At 47.3% G+C, this 25589-nt stretch overlaps 1 protein-coding gene across 1 annotated transcript in view; it reads left to right on the top strand.

Moving 5' to 3' along the window:
* The first annotated feature begins 2970 nt into the window (after positions 1–2970).
* GSC2 (goosecoid homeobox 2) overlaps positions 2971–25589 on the top strand; it is a 36930-nt gene continuing 14311 nt past the window's right edge. Inside the window, exon 1 of the mRNA XM_069620293.1 lies at positions 2971–3082. Within this exon, the coding sequence (XP_069476394.1) occupies positions 2971–3082 (112 nt within the window). The remainder of the gene's footprint in view (positions 3083–25589) is intronic.

The raw sequence follows: 25589 nt of genomic DNA, 5'->3' as shown, positions 1-25589 counted from the left end.
TGATGAGACGGGACACGCACTTCTCATCAGGGCTGCTATCTTTTTGATGGGAAGGCACCAGCACTTTTCGGCAGGGTTGCTTTACCTTTGATGGGGTAGTGCCGGCGCTTTTGCATAGAGCTGCTATGCCGTTGATGGGATAGTCTCTACCTTTGATGGAACAGCAATACTGAGGCCAATTCATTAACAAACCCTTGCTGTTTGCCATATCCAGGGCTATCTTCAGCCAATGGTCCTTCCAGGCCACCAGCCGGAAGACAGCAGTGTTGCAGGCCCGGCCCAGAATGTCTGCCGGCGTGGTTCAGGCCACTGACCTCAGAAGACCAAGCGCCAAGAAGCAGAGCGCCTTCACCATTGAGAATATCCTGGCAGGCCCACCTGCGGGGCTGGTACTGACGCCCCACTCCCCGCGGGTGCCAGGACCGGCTGGGCTCAGCACCGCCACCGCCGGGTACCGGAATGAGGCAACTGTGGGGCCTTGTGGCTGCTGTTGCTGCTCCCATGCAAGTGCACACGCCCCCGAGGAGCCCGGGAACTGGGTGGGTGAGTATTCTGCCCACAGTTGGCGGGGTGAAGCGGAAGGTGGGGTGGGCTGCCTAGAGCTCCATGATTTTCTTGCATGTCCTTCTGAATGAAGGCATTGTCTGTGGGTTCAAATCCCACTTCTGACATAGGTGCTGGACATATTTATTCATTTATTTGGATTTGAAAAACGCACTACAGCCCACAGGCATGGAGGCGCTGTTTCAGGAAAATGTCTTAGTTACAGTGGCATTGTAATATAACTGAGAAACAGCACTGATGTTGGTCAGATCATCCTTCCTGTGCCCCAGGAACTCGCTTCTAAATAATACTATTGTATTCTTATATAGCGCTGCATGCCAGATTCTTCCCTTTTGCCAATTCTGGATTCGGACCGGTGCCATGCAGGCAGAAATCAGATGTCTGCGGCGAGCACTTAATTCCCTGAGCTATCTTACCGACATAGGCTGTCCCATGGAGAAGCAGGGAGATGATTGACAGAGCAGTGGCCACTGTGCTCAGGCATATACACATATTGGGATTGGGAGGACATGTGCACTGAAATCACGTGGTCATTCTCTCCGATAGGCTGGTGGTTAGACCCAGGCAAACGTTCTCAAAAGTGATCCATGCGATCCCTCCGAACCTTCACGTTCTCGCGGATCACCTAAGTGCCAAGGACGAGTATGCTCGTCCTTTTTGCATAGACTTGCATAATAGCCTGGCACTTAAGGGGTTAAGCGCCATAGCTATTCTGGAGATTCAGGAAAATTTCGTGCAGGTTTGGCTTGATTCGTGGGCAAAAAGCATACACAAGGTATCTTCACAAAGCTGCAGGAAGTGAGAGGTGCGGGACAGGGTCTTTGCCGGAGGAAATGGAGTCTACTGCATATGGGAATGTTATCCAGCTATTGCATAGTGGTCTTCAAACTGTGGGGCTGGCCCCCATGAATTGCTGGCGTATCCAGGGGAGTATGAGGCTCTCCCAAAAGGAAGTAGGTTGACTGATTTTAATAGAAAATATAAGCAGAAATGACATCTAGGGGGGGCCAGGGCAATATCTTTACTTGAGGGGAGGCTCAGCAATAAAAAAGTTTGAATTACACTGCTCTAGAGTGAGGTACTCAGTCGGTCAATGCACCTGCTGCAGAGTTCTACGGGCAACCACCTGGCCCCAGATTTACACCTGAGCAAAAACAACACAGTCGTCCATCCTTCTGAAGTTGATAACATTAGTAAAGTGGAAGTAGGTAAATATGAGATGTCATGTCAGACCAGTAGGGTCAGTTACATGGCTGGGATGTCTGGGTCTGCTTTTCATCTTTTGGAGGTTGAAGCCTTGTGTTTTATTGAGTGTTCTAATATTACAATGTAGAGAATTCATAGCAGACCTTGACCTCTGAAAAGCCTTTAAAGCTGGGACAGAGTCAGCCGTGCATCCATCCGTGTGCATGAACTTTCATACTGTTGAGTTTGCTGCCACGAGTCTCACTTAGACCAATTTATTTAAAATAGTGAAAGTCCACGGCTGTGGATCAATAACCTCAGAAAGGCAGGTAGGGTTGAGACAAAGTCAGACATATGTCAAGCATTCTTCCCTCTGACATTGGTCAAATGAATTTCATGTATTCAGGTATTATTGCAATGTTATGTAGTCTCGGGAGGATAGCTCAGGAGCAACGCTTCTCTTGGAAGCAAGATGGCGCGGAGCATCACAGGTTCGATCCCTGGGTCCACGCTTAGAAACCTCTGGGTATTAAGCATGTTATAAATAACCCATTACAATCGTTAGAAGCTGTGTACCTCCATAAAACACATCACATATCTCTACACTAACTCATTTTTAAAAGCTTATTTTTGTCAGGTGAAAAGAAAGAATTATTTTTTAATTTGTTAAAAAAAAAGATATATTCCATGTTAGGAGAACCAGGGCTCCTTTCGGAATGGTGGTCGACTTTCAAGGATTCTCAAACATGAGCGGAAATTAATAAAATGCAGAGAATGTGCCTTTTAGGCCTCGCCCCCTCTATCCAGGTGTCCCGAATCTAGGTGCTACTGTATTTTGCTGTCTACTTTTGCGACCCCATTTAGGCATTTCTCCCACTAGCCAGGTGTCCAAAATCGAGGTGCTACTGCACCCTTAGTCCCAAAACTAAGTGTAACTCTATATTTTACTGTCTACTACTGCAATCCCATTTAGGCGGTTCTCCCCCTCTATCCAGGTGTCCCAAAAACATTTTGCTGTCTACTGTTGCCGTTACAACTCGCCCGTGGCGAGGAGCCTCCTACCCGACTCCACTTACCTGTCAGAGGCTTCCCTCTCGTGCTTCCCGGCTTCCTCGCTCTCTGCTTGGGCAGTGGCGCCTCTGTCCGCATTGGCGTTCCCCTCGGCTTCGCTATGCGTGGTCGAAGCAATTGTTGGACTTGGCTGTTGTAGGCTCATCGCGCATGCCCGGACTGCTGTGTTCTTTGTTCCGTGCATGCGTAGTGTTTAGGCCGTTAGGCAATGACGGCCTTCAGTTCAAGCCTCGTTATGATCCCGGCAACATAAAGGATTCTGGTGAGGCACTGAGCATCGCGTATTAACACATGTCCCTCACTCGTGTTACCCTCCAGGTTTATTCCTGCCCTAGCCTTGCTAGTTTCTTATGCCTTGCCTTGTTGTGCCCTTGGCTACTATTCCCAGCATGGTGCCTTGCTATCCATCCTTTTGCTTGGCTGCCTTCTATTTCTTCCAGCCTTCTTGGTACTACTCCTTTCTGTCCTCTTTTTCTGTTTCCTCTCTGCCTGTGTCCCCTGCACAGTCTTCCTATTGTCTTGTAGCCATTTTACTGCCTGCTCCTCCTTGCCTGCCTCTGGAAGTCCTAGCCACTTAACCTTTATAGAGCTCCTGGTCGGGACCCTGACTTTCTTTGCGATCAGCGTCTGCTGTCTACTGCCACCTGTGAGACCTGAACCTTGGACTGTTTCGTCGTCTGCCTTCCCAGTCAGTGCTTGCACTGTTCCTGCACACACGATAATCTGGGAAGTGCTGTGGCGTGGCGTGGGGAAATGATTCAGGACTCCCTAGTCGCATTCTGGCGGGTCTTGGGTTGGTTTCCCGCGCTGCCTAATCTACTCAAGACAGTCTGCCGTCAACATCGCATTCTCCAGGAACATCAGGTACTAAGCACCAGCGGGATGCTCTACTTAACAGTTGCGACCCCATTTAGGAGTTTCTCCCACTATCCAGGTGTCCAAAATCTAGGTGCTACCACACTCTTATTCCCCAAACTAGGTGCTACTATATTTTACTGTCTACTGCTGCAACACCATTTAGGCGGTTCTCCCGCTTTCCAGGTGTCCCAAAACTAGGTGCTACCACACTCTTATTCCCCAAACTAGGTGCTACTGTATTTTACGGTCTGCTGTTGCACCACCATTTAGGCCTTTCTCCCACAATCCAGGTGTCTGTATTTTACTGTCTACTGTTGCACCCCCATGTAGGCGTTACTCCCACTATTCAAGTGTCCAAAATCTAGGTGCTACTGTATTTATAGTCCACTGTTGTATGCCCATTTAGGCCTCTCCCCCTCTATCCAGTTTACCGGCACCGTTGTTTCCGGGCCGGCAGGGTCAGAATGAGGCCCATTGACTACTGGATGACGACAAACGACCTCATCCTCAATCCTGGGAAAAGTGAAATCCTTATCTGTCAGAAAACATTGCTCCTCCCCCGACCTATTCCCTGGCCACAATGCCTAGGCCCCCACCGGCAACCTTCACCTCGGTTAAAAACCTCGGATGCACACTGGACACAGATTTATCCCTCTCCCAACAAATGAATTCTGTTTCCAGAACCTATTTTTTCCACCTATGCATCCTAAAGCATATTTTCCCTTACCTCACCTATCCTCACTGTTTTTCCGCCATCATCTCCATCATTCTCTCCTACTTAGACTACCCAAACTGCCTTTACTTAGGCGCACCAGCGTTTCAGCTAAGGAAACTGCAAAGAATCCAAAACTCTGCAGCCGGCCTGCTCATTAACCTACCTCCCTGAGAACATATCAGCCCTACACTGAGAGTCCTCCATTGGCTCCCTATTGGCAAACGCGCTACCTTTAAAGCCATGTGCATCACCTACCCGTCAATCCACAACACGGGCCGAGTTCTTCAAAACAAAGTCACCCACTACCACCCCTCAAGGACTCTTAGATCTGGCACAGCATCTCTACTACTAGTACCACAGTACAACTCCGAGACTCGGCATATCCTCTTTCTCAGCCAAGCGCCGACCATCACAGACCATCTGGAACTCCCTACCCCTGCACATTCGCAATATTGACAATCACCTGGCATTCAGGAAGACTTTCAAAACCTGGCTTTTCCCTCCCTCCTCTTGAAACCCTCAATCACTCTACACTCTTGATAGGCACAGGTAAACACAGTCCCAAACACAACAAGACTCAAACCCACCAATACCCCACGGACGCCGGCAGCACTCGTAGCGGCACATCATGACAAACTCTTCCTTCCCAAACACAACTCCCCTCCATACTGACACCCCACGGATGCTGGCAGCGTACACAGAGGCACACTGTATCAAACTATCGCCCTTCCTCAACCCCGGCCCACCATCCCTCTGGGCCCTCTCCCACTGCTCAGACTTTCGTTCCAGGGAGACCACGAATATCGACACCAGGCAATCCCACTGGACCAAGAAGAAAAAGTAGAAAACAGTGGAATTACAGCCAAGGCGACAGTACGTATACCTTACACCACGTCTGTTAACACAGGCCACAGGCACGGCCCCATCCATGCACGCTAAAATGCAGCCACAGCTATGCTATTCTGGCCTAGCAGCACATATAGCTGTCCACACTGAAACTCCTGACGTACCTCAACAAATCTGCCATTAGTATACAGCGACAACCAACTAAAAAAATGCAGTTTGGCTAGGCACACATTGAATCTTCAGCACTAGAACCCTATCCTAAAACACTAACAGCACCTACCCACATGCCTGACCTCCGGGCTGCTTAAAGTAGCCCAGCCAGCCCACCTAAGTCCTAACCAGGCAAGAATGCACACAAGCATCTTTAATTCAAACTCTTAGATCCTCCTGCACATGGACTGTGGTCACTGAGGGCGTTCCAACCACAAAGCGCGATGAGGCCATACAAATGGGTAAATGGCGCTATATAAATGACAAATATAATACAAATACAATTTGAGCTCATTGCTCAATGGTAACCAGGGCATTTCAGGAGGAGCTGGACAATGGCGCAAAGATGAGCTGTCCAGCCTCCTTGCATACATTAGCGTCAGGAGCATGCTTCCAACAGTAATGAATGACAGCCTCCCAGCAAACAAATGTTTGCTGGGAGGGCTTGTCTCTGAATCCGAAATGCTTTGGCACTTGATTACATCTAGGAGTGTTTAGGACAAAAGTACTATTGTTATTCTTGAATGTGAACTATTGTATGTTTTGTTACAGACTATCCATTCTGATGGATGCTCTACACACTGTTTGTTACCTTTGAATTTGAATTATCATATGTATTGTACACTTGCATCAAATGAAGAGTTCTTTGATGCTGTCTGTTAACTTTGAGTTTGATACCTTATCCAACTATATATTTGAGACTTGGATTTGAACTGTTTTACTTTTCATTTATCCTTTGTAATGTGTTTGAATACCTCGTGATATATAAAATATACGTGTTGTGCAACTGTAGTGTGAAGGTTCTTGGTGGCTCTTGAACAGACTATATCAGGTGGACATCTTTCCATTTAAATACATAGCTTATTTCTGCTATGAACACTTATGAGTACTAGATTACCCTGTTTTGTTGAAGAGTTTCACGCATATCATTGTGAGGGTGTCTTCCGATTGCTGGGAGATCCCTTCTCACGATTGACTATTAAAACACATAGGGGATACTATCCCATTAGGAGTGCAACACAGGGTTATCGGTTGGTAACACCCGATGTATGTTTGATGCTTTTTCAGGGCTTGTCTCTGTGAAATCCTTGTAAAATACAAAAAAGCATTTCTATCCCTGTTTGGGGGATAGAAATGCAAGTGTGACAGTTGCGGTTTAAACCATGGCTGTCACACTTAAAGAAAAACCATGCCAGGGAAAGAAATTACCCTGTCGTGATTTGCGCCACACCCTGCACCAGACGCAAGGAGACAACCCTCATTTCTGCTTATTTGAAAGCACATCCATCTAAGATGCATCATTCAGCTGCCCTTTGTGAATTGGGCGGCTCGTGTTTTTGATGTGAGGAGATGCACATCTCCTCATTTTCCGAAAAAAGCTTTGAGAATCTGGCCCATCGTTTTCTTTGGGCATTCATGGGAGTGTCAGAAAAGGTTCTCAACATTTCCATTACGTTTATACTATGCTTTGAACATTTGCTGGCAAGACAGTGGCCCTCATTGAGAACCTGCCCGTCTGGAAAGAACGGTGGCAGTAAAAACGCTGCCACCATTCTTTCCGGACCAGCTGATTCAGAGTCCTGCAGGCAGGAGGTGTCCACCCGCCAGGTCTGACCTGGCGTGAGTACCACCACCTGCCTGCAGGCGCAAATGGAAACACTGGCTTCGTCATAGACGGAGACTTACAGAATTCCGCCTCCGGAATTCCCGGGTCACCGGGGTCGTAATGCCCCGGAGATTCCGGGAATCACGGAGGCGGAATGGTAATACGGGTCCGACGGTATCCTGCCGGTTTTTCTGGCACGGGTACTGCCGGACTCGTAATGAGGCCCAGTATCTAACCTCTCCAGCTCACTATTTACAACAGCATTTAATCAGCATGAACTTGTTGTGTTATGTTAATGGTATTTATATAGCGCACTGCCACCAAGGGAGTTGGTCCCCAGGCGCTCTGGCGGACCTGGAAAGGAGAAGGTGGGAGGGGTTAGTAAGGTGAAGAGGGAGTAGGATAGTGAGAGGAGTGGTATACTGTTGGCAGCTTCAACTCGGTAGACACCGGTAGACACCGGGTGCTTTTCTTTGGTGCGAGTATTGGATCGGTGTCAGTCCACGTGTGCTGTTGGTGCGGCTTATGTGTTGTTGCGGTGTGGTCAAGTGTGTGCAGCTTGTTGTGCGAGAGATGGTTGTGTGAGTTTTTTGAGTGAGATAAGTATGCCAGGTGTTTGAGCTTATATTGGTGAGTGGGTTGTATGACATTTAACATGCTGACATTCACAGTTCTGTCTAAGTGTAGCACTTGCTGACCTACATAGTTCTGTCTAATTGTGGCGTGCTCTAACCTTCACAATATTATCTAGATACGGCGCAGGCTAATGTTCTCGATTCTAACTGTGGCAACTTGTCATGAGCGTAACCCAAATATGTCACCTGCATCTCTTGAAAATGTGGCCAGCACGCGAATCCTGAAGACAGTCAATATGTGGGTGAAATATTTGTCCAGGCTTTCTGATATTCATATCAACAGGGGCACTGAGGTCTCTTTTGGTTTGGACTGGTTCCTCAACATAGGGATTGGTGGTCCCTGTGTTAATATCTAGGGGGACAGCTGCACCCTACTTCCAAGACCTGCTAGAGCAAGGAACACTAGGAAAGAGTTGGCCCGCTAGTGATATGCGCCACAAATACTCAGTTGTTTCTAAGCGCTATCCTCTTCAGGAGACCTTAACAGCAGAGGAGGCAGGTTAGGGGGCAGGCCTATGATCAAAGGCGTGACTAGATCCAAACCCTGGTGAGGATAACACTTAAAATGGTGAGGTGGGGCTCAGGTCAAAGCTACTTGTGTGGACCCTGACGACATTCTCTGATGAACAATGTTTGTTTGAGAAATAGTGGTAAGCATTGCACTTTAAAGCACTTTGAGTCAGTAGCCTTGTTATCAGCATGATTGATTAAAAAATAAATGCATGTGCTGTTTGGGGTCAAATGCGTACTGGACGGGGCGGGTCATATTTTCACAATTTGCGCCCGTCACCCACTCTTTGCCACGCATCCAATCTGAATACTCTCAACCACTACATTAACCTTAGTCCACTGTGCCTTCTGTCATGTTGCGCTGCCGCCCCCACCCACGCTCAATGCCTCATCACTCACTCTATGCCCTCCCCCCCGCATACTGGGCACTCTTCATCCACTCTGTGCCTCCTTCATTCACTCTGTTGCCCCTTATCAATTCCATGCCCCTTTCTACGCACTCTGCCCTCTAGTCACCTATTCGCTGACCACCTCGCCTACTCCATGCCACCGCCCATTTTTGTACCACCCACCACTTCATGCCTCATACCCATCGCTTCGTAAGTTGAACTGAGACACTGCCTTGCCAATCTCTCTGCAGCCCATAACCTCTGCTAAGTCCACTCTTAAAATGGCCGCACCGTGTAATGAACACTTCCCTCTAGACCACATTCCCCACCCAATGATACAAAGTCAATTTCACCGAAACTGACCTGAGAGACCATTGGATCAGAGCTGCTAATGTCTGCTGATGTTTTTGCATTTTGCTGGAGCAACGTAATTGCCCACTTAAAGCCCTGCCCTTAGTAGAAGGATGTGGAGTTGCCCATGCACAAACCCTTCAAACAACTTGCTGCGTTTAATACACAATAGCTGGCACAGTTCAAGGAAGACGCCCAGGGAGGGCAGAATATGTCAGCACGGTGACTTAGGTGAACTCAAGACGGAGAGATATTTGCTCCTGTCCTGTCACATTCGGGAGACTTTTTCCCCCACATTCTGTGAGAATAAGGGATTCTTTGCAAGCATAACAGGACAAGATCTTCTCTGCCCCATCCTCAAACAAACATCAGCATTAGCAGCGAGGATAGCAAAATATGCTTATGGAAGTCACCAAAAAAGAGACCGTGCAATGTGCACCTTTAGAAACTCTGGAAGCCAAAATTACTACTACCAGAGAGGAAGTTACATGTTATTGGGCTTCATTATAAGTTTGGCGGCCCGGAAAAAAGGGTGCTTGGTGCTTAGTAGCAACGTACCAGTACCCTTTTCAGACCGCCAATCTTTGAATTTGCTGGTAGGAGCACGGAACTCCCAGCTGGCCTAACCTTTTTCACTGAAGCACCGGCACCGATAACAAAGGTCATATGGCACTCCACGGGAATGAGGATTCACCATTCGGCCGCCGCTCATGATATCCGGTGGCACTGGGATATCGGGCGGCGGAAAGCTACTGGCGAGTTTTCCCACCAACCTCATAACCGCCAAATTTAGAGTTTCAAAAATGACAATCGGTAGAAGCACCCTGCTTTAGTGTGACAGAAGTTTCCTCCACGCAAAACTATTAGTGCACGCAGTAATTACCACATGCAGTAATTACAGCATTCAGTAATGACCGATTACCATAGACTCCTAGGGGCTAAAATGGGAAATTACGGAAGGGTCCTCATGACTCAGAATAATACAGAGCCTTTCCTTTACCTCGTGCTTAGTGCATAGTAAGAGTAATTCCATTTGGTGGTATTACTACTGGTAATAGCACCAAACTCTTATTGAGACAATTGTATTTACTTGGTCAATATTTGAGGAATTTCTTTATGCATATAAAGCCCCTTGTATTGTATTGTACTGTGCCCTCTAGTTTCTCACAGCACTGAAGCTTACTGAGGCAACCTGGATCAAAGGAGATGCCTTTGGGCCAGGCGCGCTATACAAATAAACTAAATACAAAATCTGCAGACCAGTCGCTGGCACCCTCGTAGCCCTGGGCAACCTTCCTTCAAATTGCAGAGCCACTACTGCTCAAGGCGGGTGCTACACGAGACCCCAAAGTCTAGACTGTAAGCTGCGTGTTTGGAGTGTTTGGCCCGCTGGGGTCCCTCAAGGGCGTGCAGGACACTTCCCGTTTCACTCCAAGATTTTCGGACATTAATAAAGAGGCATAGACTGCCAGGGTCTAGCCCTTGTGCCAAGGATGCTGGTTGGCATTCACGAAGCGGGCACCTGGCTTTAGATGAAATTTGTTGTTGCTGCACATTGTACCCCTCACATCTCCTTCACACAGGCCATCCTCTCATAGACACCCGTAGACATTGCTTTTCAACCCCTCAGCGGCTTGGATTCTCCTTCACCTGGTTGAGAGCCAAAAGGTGTCCGATACATGGATAGCTGGGAGAATAGAAATACATTGTGAAAAACGATAAGCTGGGGAGCAGCGGGAAGACAGGCCATTGAGAAGGACAAGGCTGGGCCAATGGGTTTCACTGCAGAGATGATGCAGGGCTTTAAGTGGGCCAGGGCTAGCAGAATCTCAGCCCTGGTTGTATCAAAACATTTCTGTGTTGTGGCTCCCTGACTACATTTCCCCACGCTAACAGTCAACACAAAGATGAGCGGAAATACTGCTATTACCCAGTAGATGTCACTATGAACTAGGTTTAGAATCACACCATTTATTTATTCATTTATAAAGCGCACTAAGCCCAGTGGCATCAAGGCGCTGCTACAACCAGTTACACATATGGAAAAAAGAGAGCGTAGGGATAAGAGTACAATGCTACAGTGTGCAAGTTAAGTTTATGCAGCCCACCATATGGAGTTATGCAAACAGCAAGGTTTTTAGTGATCTCCTAAATACCCAGTAAGATTTCTCTGCTCTCAAGGACGGGGTGAGAGAGTTCCATTGTTTTCCTGCGAAGGTGGGGAAACTGGCACCAGCCGCTTTAGAGCGTTTGAATCTAGGTTCCAGTAGTTGTCGCAAATCTTACCATTATCTTTTATTAGGACCATTACCACATCTGGAAGTGAGTTTTAACCTTAAAGAATGTTAATGTTAATTGGTCTTTTATCTTTTAACAAAGTCCCATCTATTCAGTTTTTATATCAACTGCTTAGTTATATTTTGCACATTTTCGACTTTGCACAAAACTAATATTTGTGTTACTTTATGAAAGTTTGATGTTTAATGTTTAATTTACTATATTTGTAAAGTGTTTTTCTTTAAACCACATACAAATAAAAAATAAAAAGGTGCAGTAGTTTGTTGCTGTGGGCGGCTTTGCAAGGTCTGCTCGACTGATCCCTGATGATTTACTGGGTGAGATGGGGTGGCGCAGAGTTAAATAGACATCTGTGCATGATAGATGGAGATTTAAAGATGATGGGCTCTCTGACTGGGAGCCAATGGATATTTTTCCTGGCAGCAGAAATATGTTCGTGTTTTGGGATATTCAGTGCAGCTCGAACAGCATTGTTTTGTATCACCTGTAACTTTGCAATGTTCCTGCAAGAGGTGTCTGCAAACAGGGCATTGCAGTAGTCCAACCTTGAGCCTACGATTGCCCGGGCAATAGTGAGACAGCTGGCCTGGGAGAAGAAGGGCCTTGCGGTATTAATCAGCTTAGTAGTATTGACGCAGACGAGGCAATAGCATTCACTTGCCGTGTGAGGGAGAGAGTAGAGTCAAGGTAAACGCCAAGGGTTTAAAGTGAGGGTGAAACAGGGATTTGGATGCCGTCAATGCAGAAGGAGGTGTAATGGGTATCAAGGTTCTTTATTGTAGCCGGCGGCCCCACCAGGAGGAGTTCTGTCTTCTCGGCATTAATACAGAGTTGGTAAGTGGCCATCCATGCCTGTGTTATGGAGTAGACATTGTTTAGAGTACAGGTGTCTTCAAGCTAGTTGTCCGAGAGAGGTACGAGGACTTGGGTGTCATCGGCATAGTTATTGTAGGAGATGCCAATGGAATCGAGAAGATCGAAAAGGGGTCTTGTGAATATATTGTAGAGTGTGGGGGACACACAGGAACCTTGGGCGACTCTGCAAGTGTAGGGACAGGTGGGGCGCTGTGGTTCTCAGTGAACACTCTCATGGATCTGTCCTCAAGGAAGGAGACCACCCAAGCAGTGGCTTCCGGCGAAAAGCATGTTGTGGTGGTCAAGTGCTGGCAGAGGATCTGGTGATCAACCAGATCAAATACAGCTGAGAGATCCAAGAGCAGGAGGAGGGGAGAGTGTTCCTGATCTCTGATCTCATCCATCCGTTTTTTTAGTTCAAGTAGGGCAGATTCTGTGCTGTGGCCTGTTCGGAATCCAGATTGTCACACGCCCAGGATATGGTGCGTTTCCTGAAATTGTTGAATCTGTATTAATGCAGCTCTGTCCAGAATATGTAAGAGGAAAGGGACGGTGGTGATGGGCCGGTAGGTGTTGGGGACTGCTGGATCAAGGGAGGGCTTTTTGATCAGAGGGAGTACCCGTGCTTCTTTGACGTTGGCTGGCACTAGGCCTGATGAAAAGGAGACATTAATGAATTTAGTGATGATAGGGATAGGTTTGTCTGCGCAGTCCTTTATAATGGGTGCAGGGTAAATGTGACCTTTGCATCTGAAGGGTTTCAGACATTTGAGAATCAATGGTACTTCAGAAAGGGTGACCGTGGTGAAGTGAAACAGCGGGGATTGGTAGTCTCAGGCGTAGACACTGGATCGGGTGTGGACAGCGGGTAGCAGTAGATCTGATCAACAATAGCTTATGGGGAATTTAGTTTTATGTAGGGTCTCAATCTTCTCCAGCATAGCTGTTTGGATTTTGGAGCACCAGGCCTCATCCTTGACGATGGTGGGAGGGAGAGTAGCTGGGGATTCTAGTTCCCTCAGGATTGTTCAAATCTCACTTATTATTATTATATTATTATAAAATGTATAAAGCGCAACTAAGGCCCATAGGTGTTGGATTTAGCATTGTCAATTTTCTGACTGTAGATGGACGATTTTGCCGAGATGACAGCTTGTCTGTATTGTTTAGCTGCCGCAGCAAATATCATTTTAAGTGATGCTGAGGGCATTTTTCTCCAGTTGGCTTCAGCCAGGCGTTTGGTTTTACTAAGTTCAGTGAGTTCTGGGGTGTACCAGGAGTTGTCATGTGTGGCTTTTGGGGATTTTCTAGATGCTAGTGGGGCAACTGCCTTGACTGCAGTTGATAGGGTGCTTGTGTAGAGGTGAGCTAGTGTGGATGGGTTGTTGGAGTGCAAGTGGTGGGGTTGGAGCGCTTGCAGAAGAGGCGCATTGATATCCCTCGTGAGATTTCAAGGATGGGTAAGCATGTGTGGTGATCTCGAGGAGTGAGATGGTTAAAGGAGAGTATATGGTGGTCAGACTATGGGCAAGGCGTGATGGCAAGGATGGTTACCTGGCAGTTGGAGTAGGCTACCCAGTCTAGTGTGCAACCTTTTGTGTGGGTGGGATTCTGGACACAGTGTCGGAAGCCAAAGGCACTGAGTGAGTTGGCTAAATGGATTTGGGGTTGAGCACTCGGAACAGTGGGGTGCTGCACTGATGAACATGGTTTAGAGAACATTAGTCCTGCTGCCACTTTGTCAGTTCCCAAGGGACAGTGCTCATCGGTCCCAATAATTCGAAGTTAAAAGTGGTTTGTGAAAACCCCAAAAGCCTGGGCGCTGGATGGTTGTGTTTCTAGTTGGAAAGAATTGGTTTCAGCCCAGAGAAATTATAAGTCTTTATGACTGAAATTATTTTGAGTGCTTATTTTATTAACATTAGAGGTGCCGACACGTGTCGACCCAACAACAGTCTTTATCAAGGCGTGTATGGGTATAGATCTGGCATTAATCAGGGCCCCTGTTAGGAGGTTGTAGGGTAAGTCTGTCTTGTTAGGTGTCAAGGGTGTGTTCGGCTTAGGTTCGAGTGAGTCTATGGGTTTGCTGTCTGGGACCTAAGAGGTCTTTGCCATATTGGGTTGATCATTTTTGAGAGTTTACAGGGCCATGACTGGATGCCTTTAGGAGGCTGGGTAGTCTGTACCTTGAGTCTAGGCCAGGTGGTATTGTGTGGGAGGTCTAGTTTGGGAAAGGAGAAGTTCTGCTGCGGGACCTACTGGGGTAGGAACCTTCACCCATTTGGCTGTTTCTGATCTGACTAGTTTGAGGGCGTGATGTGGCTGGGACTCGGCTGGTTCTGGAGCTGGGCCTACTGTTCCTGTGTACCGGACTCATGGAAGGAAAGTCATGGTAAGCAATGGCAGTGTGCTGTTGGGCTACCAGTCAGGGGAACCTCAGAGGGGTAGTGCTGAACTATCTGGTTAGGCGAGTGGATACCGTGGTGAAGACTACTGTGGCTCTCTTCCTGAGGACAGTGTTAGGCAGGCTGGGGCAATACGGATGAGTGGCTTGGTGATAGTGGGGTGTGGTTAAAGGTGCAATGAAGTGGGTCGGTGGTGCAAGCTACGCTGGGCAGGCACAGGTGGCAGTCTGAGGTAAGATATTAGACCAGGTGTTGGTTTGGGCCTTGAAGGTGAGTGGGGACTCAGGTGCATTGACAGCGAAGTTGTTTGCGGCACGTAAGGCCCCAGGCTGATTCAGAGTGGGATAGGCTGCATCGGAATTGCGGGGTTGGCGAGTGGTGTGTAGTACTGTATTCGACTTAGGGTGGGCAGTCTCAATAGGTTGCAGCGTGAACTGCGTGTTAAGGGGCATGTGTCGTAGCACAACGGTTGGGGCGCTGGTGTTGGAGCAACCATTGTACGGCCGTACATGTGGGTTCAGAATGCTGGCATTGATAGGGTGCCTATGGTCAGCATTGGTAAGTGACACAGCCTCACGCTAAGCGCTGGCTTGAACACAAGAAAATTCCAGGTGGGCTTGGTGGCTGGGAGGCAATGTTGTGACAGCAACTTAAGCGAACAACACTGTAGGCTGCAGGCGCAATGGGTAAAGATACATCCACAGGTATTAATAGCTTACCTTTCTGGAAGGATCATTGGGACCAGCGGTTCTTGAGGAGCAGGTAGTTCATAGTGGGAAGCTGGGCAGTGCTCCCTCAGGCCATCTCGGCCCGGACAGGCACAGACTTGCAGCCTTGGAGTCCGGCCTTCGAGGATGGCCGGCTCCACCTGCCGGCTCCGCTAATTGGCGCATGTTGCTTAGGGCTGCATTTTCTGTTTCCATGGAACCCAGGAAGGGTTTCTTTGTGTTCTTCATCGCAGCTTCGGCCATCTTTGGATGCGTTAGGCCCGCATTGGATTCACTGTGCCTCGGCACACGGTGCAGGTCCTCACGTGTACTTTAGCACTGTGGGGGCAGCTTCTCTTCGCTCCTGGTGCTGGGGGCTAGTGTGCTGGCACAGACAGGCAGCCTTGGGATCCGGCCTTCGAAGATGGCCGGCTCCATCTGCCGGCTCTGCTGATTGGAGCAAGTTAGTTCACGGTTTGGCCAATCCAAGACCATCACTTTCAGACGTTTGGCAACATTATTGCGATACCCCTAGGGGACAAAATAACATAGATAATACATTGTTTTTTTTGCAACACATCATATTTATATTTTGACACACAGTTTAAAATAAATGTTACTCCCTTTCATGCCAGGCATGCAGCACTCGATCGACCGTATCGGTGCAGCCACTCATTTAGGAACAAAGGCTGCATATCTTTTAACGTTTTCTTAGCTACTTGTGATTCTTAGCCCACGCAAGACACTTCTTAGGCCCCTCCCCAAATATGTGATTCACAAGGGCCTCCGTAGGTTTCCCACCCCACTTATAACACTGGATGTTTGTAGCTGTTCTAGTGAAGCAAAAAGCCTTGATGAGGTGATGGGGCAGTCTCATCTTATTTATTATTATTATTATTCTTTTTTTGCTTTTTTTAATTCACATATTTATAAAAGTACATATAGACTGACAGCAAAACCCCCACTCCAAAACCCACACCCCACCTGCATAATCACAGAATGAGTACAAATCCAGAAACTTGCCCAGATAGTCTCAAAGAGCTTGTTTTTCTTCTGACATCTATAGATCACTCTCTCAACTCCTGCCAGTTTTGACATCAAAAGATAGGAAGGTGCAAGGCCATAAAGAGATTTAAAGAAATTACAGAGGAAATTGAATTTAAGGTGTGAATGAAAAGAAAGCCAGCCGAGATAAGATAGGGACACTGAAATAGAATCGCGAGGGGAAAGCGAATATAAAAGACGAAATGGAAGCATTGACGACAGATTTTAGAGGAGCTAAGCAAGAAACAGGAAGACCAAAAAGTGCAATGGAGCAATAGAATGGGCGTGAGAAAATAGTGAAGAGATCAAACGTTTAGTAGCATTTAACGTCTGAAAGGGCTGAGCTTTACGGATGTTAAAAAGATGATAATGACAGGAACGAGAAATGATAGAAATGCGATGAGAGAAAGGTAAGTCAGTATCAAAATAGAGAACAAGGTTTCGAGCAGTGCTAGACACAAGGCAGTAGAGAAGGAGGAAAAGAGACTAAAGAGGGAGGAGGAGGAGGGAATAGTATTTGTGGGGAAAAAGAGAACTATGGTTTTGGTTGCATTCAAAACAAGAAAATGGTCTGACACCCATGATTTAATAGCTAGAAGGCAGGCAGTAATATTGAACGCGAAAAGAGGAAAAGGACAAAGTAGAGTGTAAACTGCATAGAAATGATGAGATATCTCAAAAGATGAAATGATAGCCGCAAGAGGAGAAGTATAAAGGGAAAAAAGAAAAGTGCTCAAAACAGAGCCTTGTGGAACACCATGAAGAAGAGGTAAAGTATCTGAAGAAGACCCACCCCAAGATACAGAGTACGTAGGGTTGGATAGATAAGAACGAAACCAAGATAAACCAGAGCCAGAGATACCAAGAGAGAAGACAACAGTAAAGTATGACCCACTGTGTCAAACCCAGCTGAGAGATCCAATAAAATAAGAAGAGATGAGTGTTTAGAGTAACAAGCAGAAAACAGTGAGTCATTTACCGAGAGAAGAGCAGTTTCAGTTGAGTGAAGAGGATGAAAACCAGACTGGAAGCAAGGAAGAATAGAGTCATCTGTTACAAAAGTGGAAACCTGGGGGGCATGGCTAGCAGCCCTGCTCCGGAAATACTGAAGATGTGCTTTGAGTGGCCTCGGCACACAGGGGTCCCTCTGTTCGGCGGAGGACGTTGAGAGGAAGAAGTGGCATAGCCGATGTCTCCTGCTGTAAAGTGCCACGGTAGCCCCACAGCAAGCCTTGGAGTGGGACAAGCAGTGAGGCGGGCACCTGAGAGCATTAGCAGCAGTGCAGGAGAAGGCTGGGGAGCACTCTGAATGTGGAGGCCTTGCATGCTATGCCCGTGTAACAGTTGGTCTGGACAGAAGATGCTGGAGGGCTCGGAGGCACGGCACACCACTGGTCCAGCAAGCCTGTAAGGAGAATCGGCAAACAGACCAAGCTGAGCAGTGTTGCTGGTGGGCTGAGGGCTCCTCTCCCACTGGCCAGAAGGATTTAATAACCGAACTGCATCGAGAAGTCTTGGGTGCCAGCGTGGCCCAGGCGTAGGGTGCACTTGCTATGAAGAGTGGTGCCCGATGGGTCACTGGGCCTGCCCCCACGTTTCTGGGACCAGCAAGACCTGGGCAGCGCTGAGCCTCGCCCTGTGCTCCCCCTGCCTACTGTGCCAGTAGAACTGGTGAGTGAGAAAGTCTGAGTCCCTTCGACCTGCGCTGGCTGGCCGAAGAGCCCAGGGGGATACCTCTGGGTGGCTAATGAGGGCCCCCTGGTTGACCTGCTGCCTTTGGAAATTGTTCACAGTGACAACATAAGTGACTTGGGTGTGCGGGCGCCCTGGTGCGGGGAGGCGAAGTGCATGCACCTCTGCGTTGGAGAACTCTTGGCTGTGCGCTAGGCCGGGCCTGCGTTTCAGTGACCCCCTGACTGGAGTCTGCATCCATCCCACGGCTGTCTCTCATCAGCAGTTCCTTGCTGGGTCCCGGAAACGGTGCTGGAGCCCGGCGGCTGTGGAAACCCATGGTGGGGGGAGCCTTGCAGGGCCTCTAAGCGGCAAGTGGGTCCCTGTCTGGCCTGTGACATCTGCCAAACTGAGTAAGGATCACCTACAGAGGGGGCCGCAGGCACGCACTGGAGCTGGTGGGGCATGGGATACACAGTTCTGCACTCTTCAGGGTGTGCTAGACCTAGTGCCTTCATTGATACTGTTAGCCGAGGGCCTGAAGGGTGTATGTTCCCCTGGTCTGGGCCTTGGGCGGCTGTGCTGAGGGGTAAAGTGCTGCTGTTGGGGCATCTTGTTTCGGCAGTGAAGGAGGAAATTGAACAGGAGGAGGAGCCACTGCCCCTAGTCGGCAGGGGTTGACCTTGATGGGCTAAGCCACGAGTATGAGATGTTTCCTGGCAGGAGAGTGTACGAGGAAACACACTTTAAACCTGTGTGTTGAAGAGAGACTTGATCATATTAAGTTCTTCTTTCAATTAAACATTTTGGTAATCAGAGACTTTCAAAAGACTTGACTTTTGCCATACATGAATCACCTTTGGAAAAGACATTTTTGTTTTGCCATCCTGAAAAGTAGTAAAGACTTTCCTCTGCATTATTCCAATCAGCATTGTGGAAAATACATTTTGTTTTGACATCCTGAGGAGAGTAGTAGATAAAATACATGTTCAATGCCTTTAATAGACTGGCATGAAACATTGTGAACAGTGTTACCTGAAATAATCCAGAGCAAGGGAGCCACCCCCTATGGATAAAAGGATTGTTTTGGTTGAAGTTACATGTTTGAGTTGTTGCTCTTTTCTGTTGAGTAGAACTTTGAAACATTTACCTTGCACTGTTTAATTGTGTTTGTTAGTGTGAGGGTCATTGAATTTGGACACTAGGTCATCCTGCTTTAGTTCTGTTTCATAGGAAAGGACTCTCACGTTAGGATAGGGAAAGTTAGGGCGTGAGTTAGCCCCACGTCATTAGCATCACTGTTAGTGGGAGGTAATTATCAGGTAACGTGGAGAGCATGGAAGAAGCTGAACACAAAGGTGGCACAGGCTCCTATATACGATAAGCTTCTTCCTTTATGGGGGCTTCCGATGCTCCCACCCACCATGGATGAAGGTATTGTAAAGACCTAGAGTGTGGAGGGCATTAACTCAGCCGGAAATTTAGATGTAGAGGGTCACTTTGTGGACTGGGGGATACTGAAGACAGTTGTGGGGGATGGTCCATTGCAGAAGCTGTATTACTTGCGCATGCGTGTTACGTATTCACACGCACTGGCCCACATTTCCAGACAACCCCCCAACACGTCTCTGCCTGTCATATATCTTGCAGAGATCCGCAGTCAAGAAAAATATTTCTGTTTTTTTAATTTTTTTTATTTACTTGTTTATAATCAAGAAAAAGATTTTTACAAGATTTTTCATTTGAACAGAATCAGATTTTTCATTTCTACAGACTCCAGTAGATTCGACCTTAGATTTTTGCGGGTTCATGACTATTCAGGTGAAAGTATGTTAGGCACGTTCAGTCTGGGCACCTCGGCTCTCGGTCCTTAAATCAAACAGTTTGGATCTCTGTGGTCATTTTCATTGCGTCTTCTAAATTTTTACAAGATTTTTCATTTGAACAGATTCCGATTTTTCATTTCTACAGACTCCAGTAGATTCGACCTTAGATTTTTGCGAGATCATGACTATTCAGGTGAAAGTATGTTAGGCACGTGCAGTCTGGGCACCTTGGCTCTCGGTCCTTAAATCAAACAATTTGGATCTCTGTGGTCATTTTCATCGCGGCTTCTAGCATCTTTACTGTTGCTATAGCCCATCTAGGTTTCTCCTGCAATTAGGCCGCGCCACCACGTCTCTTCGTCTCTGAGCGTGGTCTCACCAAATAGCGGTAGTAGAAAGGCTTCACACAGGAAGATCGTTTTTTGACATGTCAGCAACAGGTGTCTTACTGTTTCCACCGTTGAATCTTCGGCGCATAATCTGCAGATGTTAGAGGTTGCTAAAGATCGGATGGCCCGAATTTCTTGTGTTGGTAGCAAATTTAGCCTGGTTCTCATAAAAAAAATTGGGATTGTTTGTTTGGGAATTTTAAGCAATAAGCCAGTGGTAGTTTCAATGTGTTCGTCGTTGGAGGCAAGTGTACCAATAATTTGTTTGCTGTTGTATTTTCACATGTTTTGATCCAGTTTTAGAGTCCAATTTTGGTTTTTCTTCTTTCAGGATTGTAGACCAAGTCCTCTTGGGTACAAGCTAATTCTGTCAGCTTGCTCTTCAGGTTCTGTTCCCAGATATTCAATGCTTTGCATCGGCCTTGCTGGAGTTCCAAGTGGATAGTCTTATAAATCGGAAGACTCTCTGGCATTATGATTTTTCTAAGAAGCTGCATTTGGCTTTGCTCGACTGATGCAGCTATTTCTGTATTGTAGAAATTGGTACAATCTATGAATACAGGCACTACAAGAACTATACGCTCCAGATAGGGCAGGGATCTTCAAGTAGAGTTTACAACACACAATGGAGGACACTCTGCTCCCTATCGAAGGGAGTGTTGTTGAATTCTAAGTTTAGACTCATTCATCTTGAGATTTTAAATAGATTTTATTAACCCATCCAGGCTGAACCTGTTTCGGGCTGATAAGATACACGTGTGCCCCAGGTGTAAGGATTTGCTGCACATGCTATAGTCTTGCCCAAAACTGTATGAATATTGGGATGCTGTTAAAACTACCCTTTCTGATGTATTGGGGTGCCAGCTGACTCTGTCAGCCTGTGACTTTGTACCTGGTTATACTGGCTGGCTGGGCGTAGTTCAGCGTCTGAACCTGGGACTGTTGCTGCGCAAGAGGGATATTCTTATAAGATGGACACATAAACAACCTCCCACGAGAGAGATATGGATAAGGGATGTTGTCTGGGCAAATTACATGGAGGAACTGTACATCACCCTGCTGCCAAATGTCAGCAGCCCACAGGACATATGGTCTGACTTCCGTACGTATCTAGCCAGGGGAGACCCCTTGCCATGAACTGAACAGCTAATATCCCCCACTGCAATAATCCATGAGTATATTAATACAAACTGAATGATTGTACTAAGTACTGTCATGCTCCTCTATTTACTATATATATTTAACACTTGGCTCCATATGCCAAGTGTTAATAAACAAACCGTTTTTTTAAAAAAAAGGATAGGGAAAGTTAGGCTTTTATCTAAACCCCTTTCTGTTAATAAAATGGCTAATGTTGCGAATATTACCACTTTGTGTCCACGTCTCATTTCTGACCTCTCTCAATACCCATTGACTGGTGCTTCTCTGACCCATTTCATTGAGTGCTTTGACTGTTGTAGCAGTGCATTGTATGCATCTTGCGTGGTCGTGCTCTGCTATGGCAGTGAGTTACTGTGCATGACGCTTACATTGTGTTACCATACATCACATACTTTGGTCCTCCACTTCCCAAATCCTCCCTTCCACATGCAACCTATGTTTCTGATACGGTTACATACTAAAAGATCCAGGCCCACCATGGGTGTCCATGTATTCCATAGCAGAATGGCATCAGGGGCAGAACCAGGAACATTAGTACAGCAGTGGCTCACTGTCAGGTCTGCTACGTGGGCATCTGGCTGTTCATTATGTGCTGCTGTTTCCGGTTCCGGAGCACCTGCTCTGATGCCTGGTGAGTGGGCAAAAACATGTGAATGCAGTCCAAAGCTGCGGTGATGTTGGGGAAATGCGCAAAGCTGTAAAAGCATCCCGTGGTGACACTTAACTCTGCTGGGGTGGTAGGCAGGGAGATGTGCTGGTGTACATGTCACAATAGTGCATTAAACACCTGTTACGGCCCTACTGAGAATGTTGTCTGTGACATGTCATGCCGCATGTGTCAACAGTGTGTTGAAATGTGCCGGTGGCATAGAAATGTAGGACAGACACCATCTTCAGCAGGGGGGTGCGGGGGGGGGGGCCTGTATTGTGTATGGTGCGCAGGTCCATGATGGTGGCAATGTTGGCGATATAGGGGGATTAACTGCTTGACAATGGGCCTCATTATAAGGTCACTGCGAATGAGAGAGTAACAAAAAACGCATAACTGCCCTCATAGCCATTGGCGAGAAAGGCTGCCCCAGGCACTGTAAAGGGGTCTCTGTTTCCTCAGTCTAGGTGGAACAGCAGACTGGGGGAGAGGCGCCGAGACCCCAGGAGCATTAGCAGGCCAGGAGTCATGAGAGGTGTCAGGCTGATCATTGGTTGAGGACTGGGAAAGCGAGCCTTACAGCTGTGGTTACATCTGAGAAGAAGCCTCCGCAGGAGGGACGCTTTATTCCAGAATCGGCCTGCCTATTGGTCAGGAGGCCACCCTATTATTACAGTGAGTTAATGCTGACTGAAGGTTGCCATATTTATTATAGTAAGAAGGGCACTATATGATATGATATGATAGGTTATTTATAACGCGCTTTATACCCAGAGGTTTCTAAGGACGGGCCCGGGGATCGAACCTGTGTTGCCCTGTGTCATCTTGCTTCCAAGGCGATCACGTTGCCCCTGAGCTATCCTCCCGAGAAAGAAAAATACTGGGAGGCGCTCTAGACAGTGGGAAAGGTACTCCATCCCTGAAAGAGCAAACGGGCAGAAGAGAAGCTTCCGTTACTGAATGAGAAGGACCCCTTAAACCTCACCGTGAGAAACCAGGAAGCAGTGTGCCAGATACTATCCTTCGGTTGTGCATTACAAATATCCCTGGCACTTTATTGTACTTAAGAGCACCTGAAGGAGGCCAGTATGCTCACAATAAGAATACCCCAAACATTGTGTGGTTTGTCCCATCTTGATGATGCTAATGAAGACCAACTCCATGAAAGGAATCCCTTTTGAGATTAACGTAAACCTTTCTGAGTGTTTATCTCAGCTCCTTCTTACTTGTAGGCCGGAAGTGTGGCAGGCGCTATATCTCAGACTCTGTGCATTCGCATAGGGAATTTGACAGAAACCAGAATCCCTATCAGGCTAGGCACCCTGACACCTCATAGTTTATAACATGCCTACACCATTTGCCCAGTTTGTTTTGAAGAAAGTACATCCCTTTTTTTTGTAGCACCATCCTGGGCCCCAGAAGTGTTTATCCCAAATCCATTCTAATATAGTTAACACGGACCTTGAAGCGTACGTCAGCGTCATGTGTTTGCTGGATCCGCCAGGGTATCAGATGTGCTCGATGGACACAATAGGGAAATCCACACTTCAACCCAGAGAGCACAACCTTATCACAATTTGTTGAACCTATAATTTGTCAGAGGAATTGACTTCAGGGGTTACGTTTGCCCCGGGATACCACTACTCACAACGTGACTTATGCCGCGGGACTGAGCGATGAGCCCCTCAGAGAGGACACCTCTACTACCATACTGAAAATGTGACTGTCACTGAATGGCTGTGATAATCACCCCTTACACAGGACATGTCATTACTACTGCAATACTGAAAGGTGACCCTCACTGTAAGAATAAAGTAAATGCACCACACAGAGGAAATGAAAGTTAATGTTGGACTCACAGTTTTTGATGTCAGATGACCCTCATTACATATTTCTTCTTAAAATGTTATTTCGGATTACTCCATTAACATTAACATGTACATACATAGCAAAATTAATCTGCCATGTAAATCTTCAATAACTGACAAACAACAATCACTAATTGATTCAAATAAAATATCAGAGTCAGCAAATTCGGGCTATCCCCCATAAGGATCCTTAATACAACCTATATATTGTTACATATTTAATCTGCTTGGCAGAAACCACCCTTAGTGGCTCTTGGCGTATTGCCTGAGCAGGGGTGCTGCTGGGCCTGGAAAAGATCCGGGGCTATGCTAATTTGGGACTGTCAGCACTGGGGGCTAGCTAGCCTTTTTGGTTGTAACCCCTGAGCTTCTATCTGGGGCTACAACCAAAAGACCTGTGGCTATAGCCCCCTCAGTCCCCCCCCAGCAACGCCTCTGCGCCCGAGAATGTGCTTTATACAATATTTTGTTTAAGGCTGTATCTATAAACCTCACCAGATTGTACAAGAACCGGGACTCAACACAGTTTACCATCAAGGCCATAGATCCATACATACCTATTTGAGAGGTTGGGCTGTCTGCATATAGCACGCTAGCACATCATAATGTCCACTCTCCCAGACAGCATGTGTATTCACTCTCGTTACAGGTTAGGTCCCGCATGTATGTTCGCATTTTAAAGATACCGGTGGGGGGTGTCTGTACTTCTGCTCTCTATATGGCAGAGGAGAGGCACAGAGGACCCCAGCCAAGATTCTCTATGCGGTAACTATGGTCGACCAATCAAGGCCTAGCTTCTCAGGAGGTGATGCAGGCTGGTTCTTAAGTACAGTGTAGTCCCCGAACACCCACAAAGGAATGTCCACACACTGTATTACTGAAAACACAGCCTATATAATTAATATTCAAAGGTATGTACACTATCACAATAACACACTTTGTACACGGAAATCAACAATGGTAAATATATACAATTCTAAAGTGGTACCACCAATATTATCAGATCTCATTAAAGTGCATCAACTATACTGTTAGAATGTCACACAGATCAATAACAAGGAAACCAGCAATAGAGATAGGAGGGAAAGCAAGATGGTTGACACAATAGGCAGAATACTGGCCCCGTTACCTAGACACAGTTCTGTGTGGAGATTCCCCCACCTTGGCAACCTGTAAAATAATGATATAGCACAAGCCCAGTCCAATAGTCTTATTCTCTCCTATAATGTTTTTACCCCCCAATGTACCTGGTGGAGTAGGGTTCTTCAAAGAAGAGTCGACGGATCCTTCTTGAGTGACTCCCTTTAAAGCTGGAGCCACGGATCATCGAGAGGCGTCGAAGAAGGTGAACTTGACGTTGACGGCGTCAATGAGAAGTTCGAGGGTGCCGAGACCACAACGTCGATCCAGGCGGTGCTCGTCAACGACGTCCTGCGAGGATGAGGTGTGCGGGGCACCTCGGCAATTGATTGTTCAGGACCGCAAAGAGTTTCAGAAGAGCTGTGGCCCAGCAAGGGCGTCGAGTCGTCGAAGTCTTTGTGGCCTTCAGGTGGCGGGAAACCCACCGGCGGATTCTCCTCGGCACGTCGGCATCCTCGACTTTCTCCGGCGGGAGTAAGTGGTCATCGGTGAGTCCTTTGATTCAAATGTTTTTAGACAAAGGAGCGGGTGGCTCCGGTCGGCAGCGGCACGGCGTCAAGCGGTCCCCTCTTCTGGGGCAACACAACTTCAACGGGCCTCCAGCGGTTACACAAACCTGCGAACCCTGGTCGACGG

This window comes from Ambystoma mexicanum, chromosome 10 (genome assembly GCF_040938575.1).
Source record: "Ambystoma mexicanum isolate Mex_15411 chromosome 10, UKY_AmexF1_1, whole genome shotgun sequence".
Taxonomy (NCBI): domain Eukaryota; kingdom Metazoa; phylum Chordata; class Amphibia; order Caudata; family Ambystomatidae; genus Ambystoma; species Ambystoma mexicanum.
Note: the sequence above shows the minus strand (reverse complement) of the source record. Positions and strands in the feature narration are given on the sequence as shown.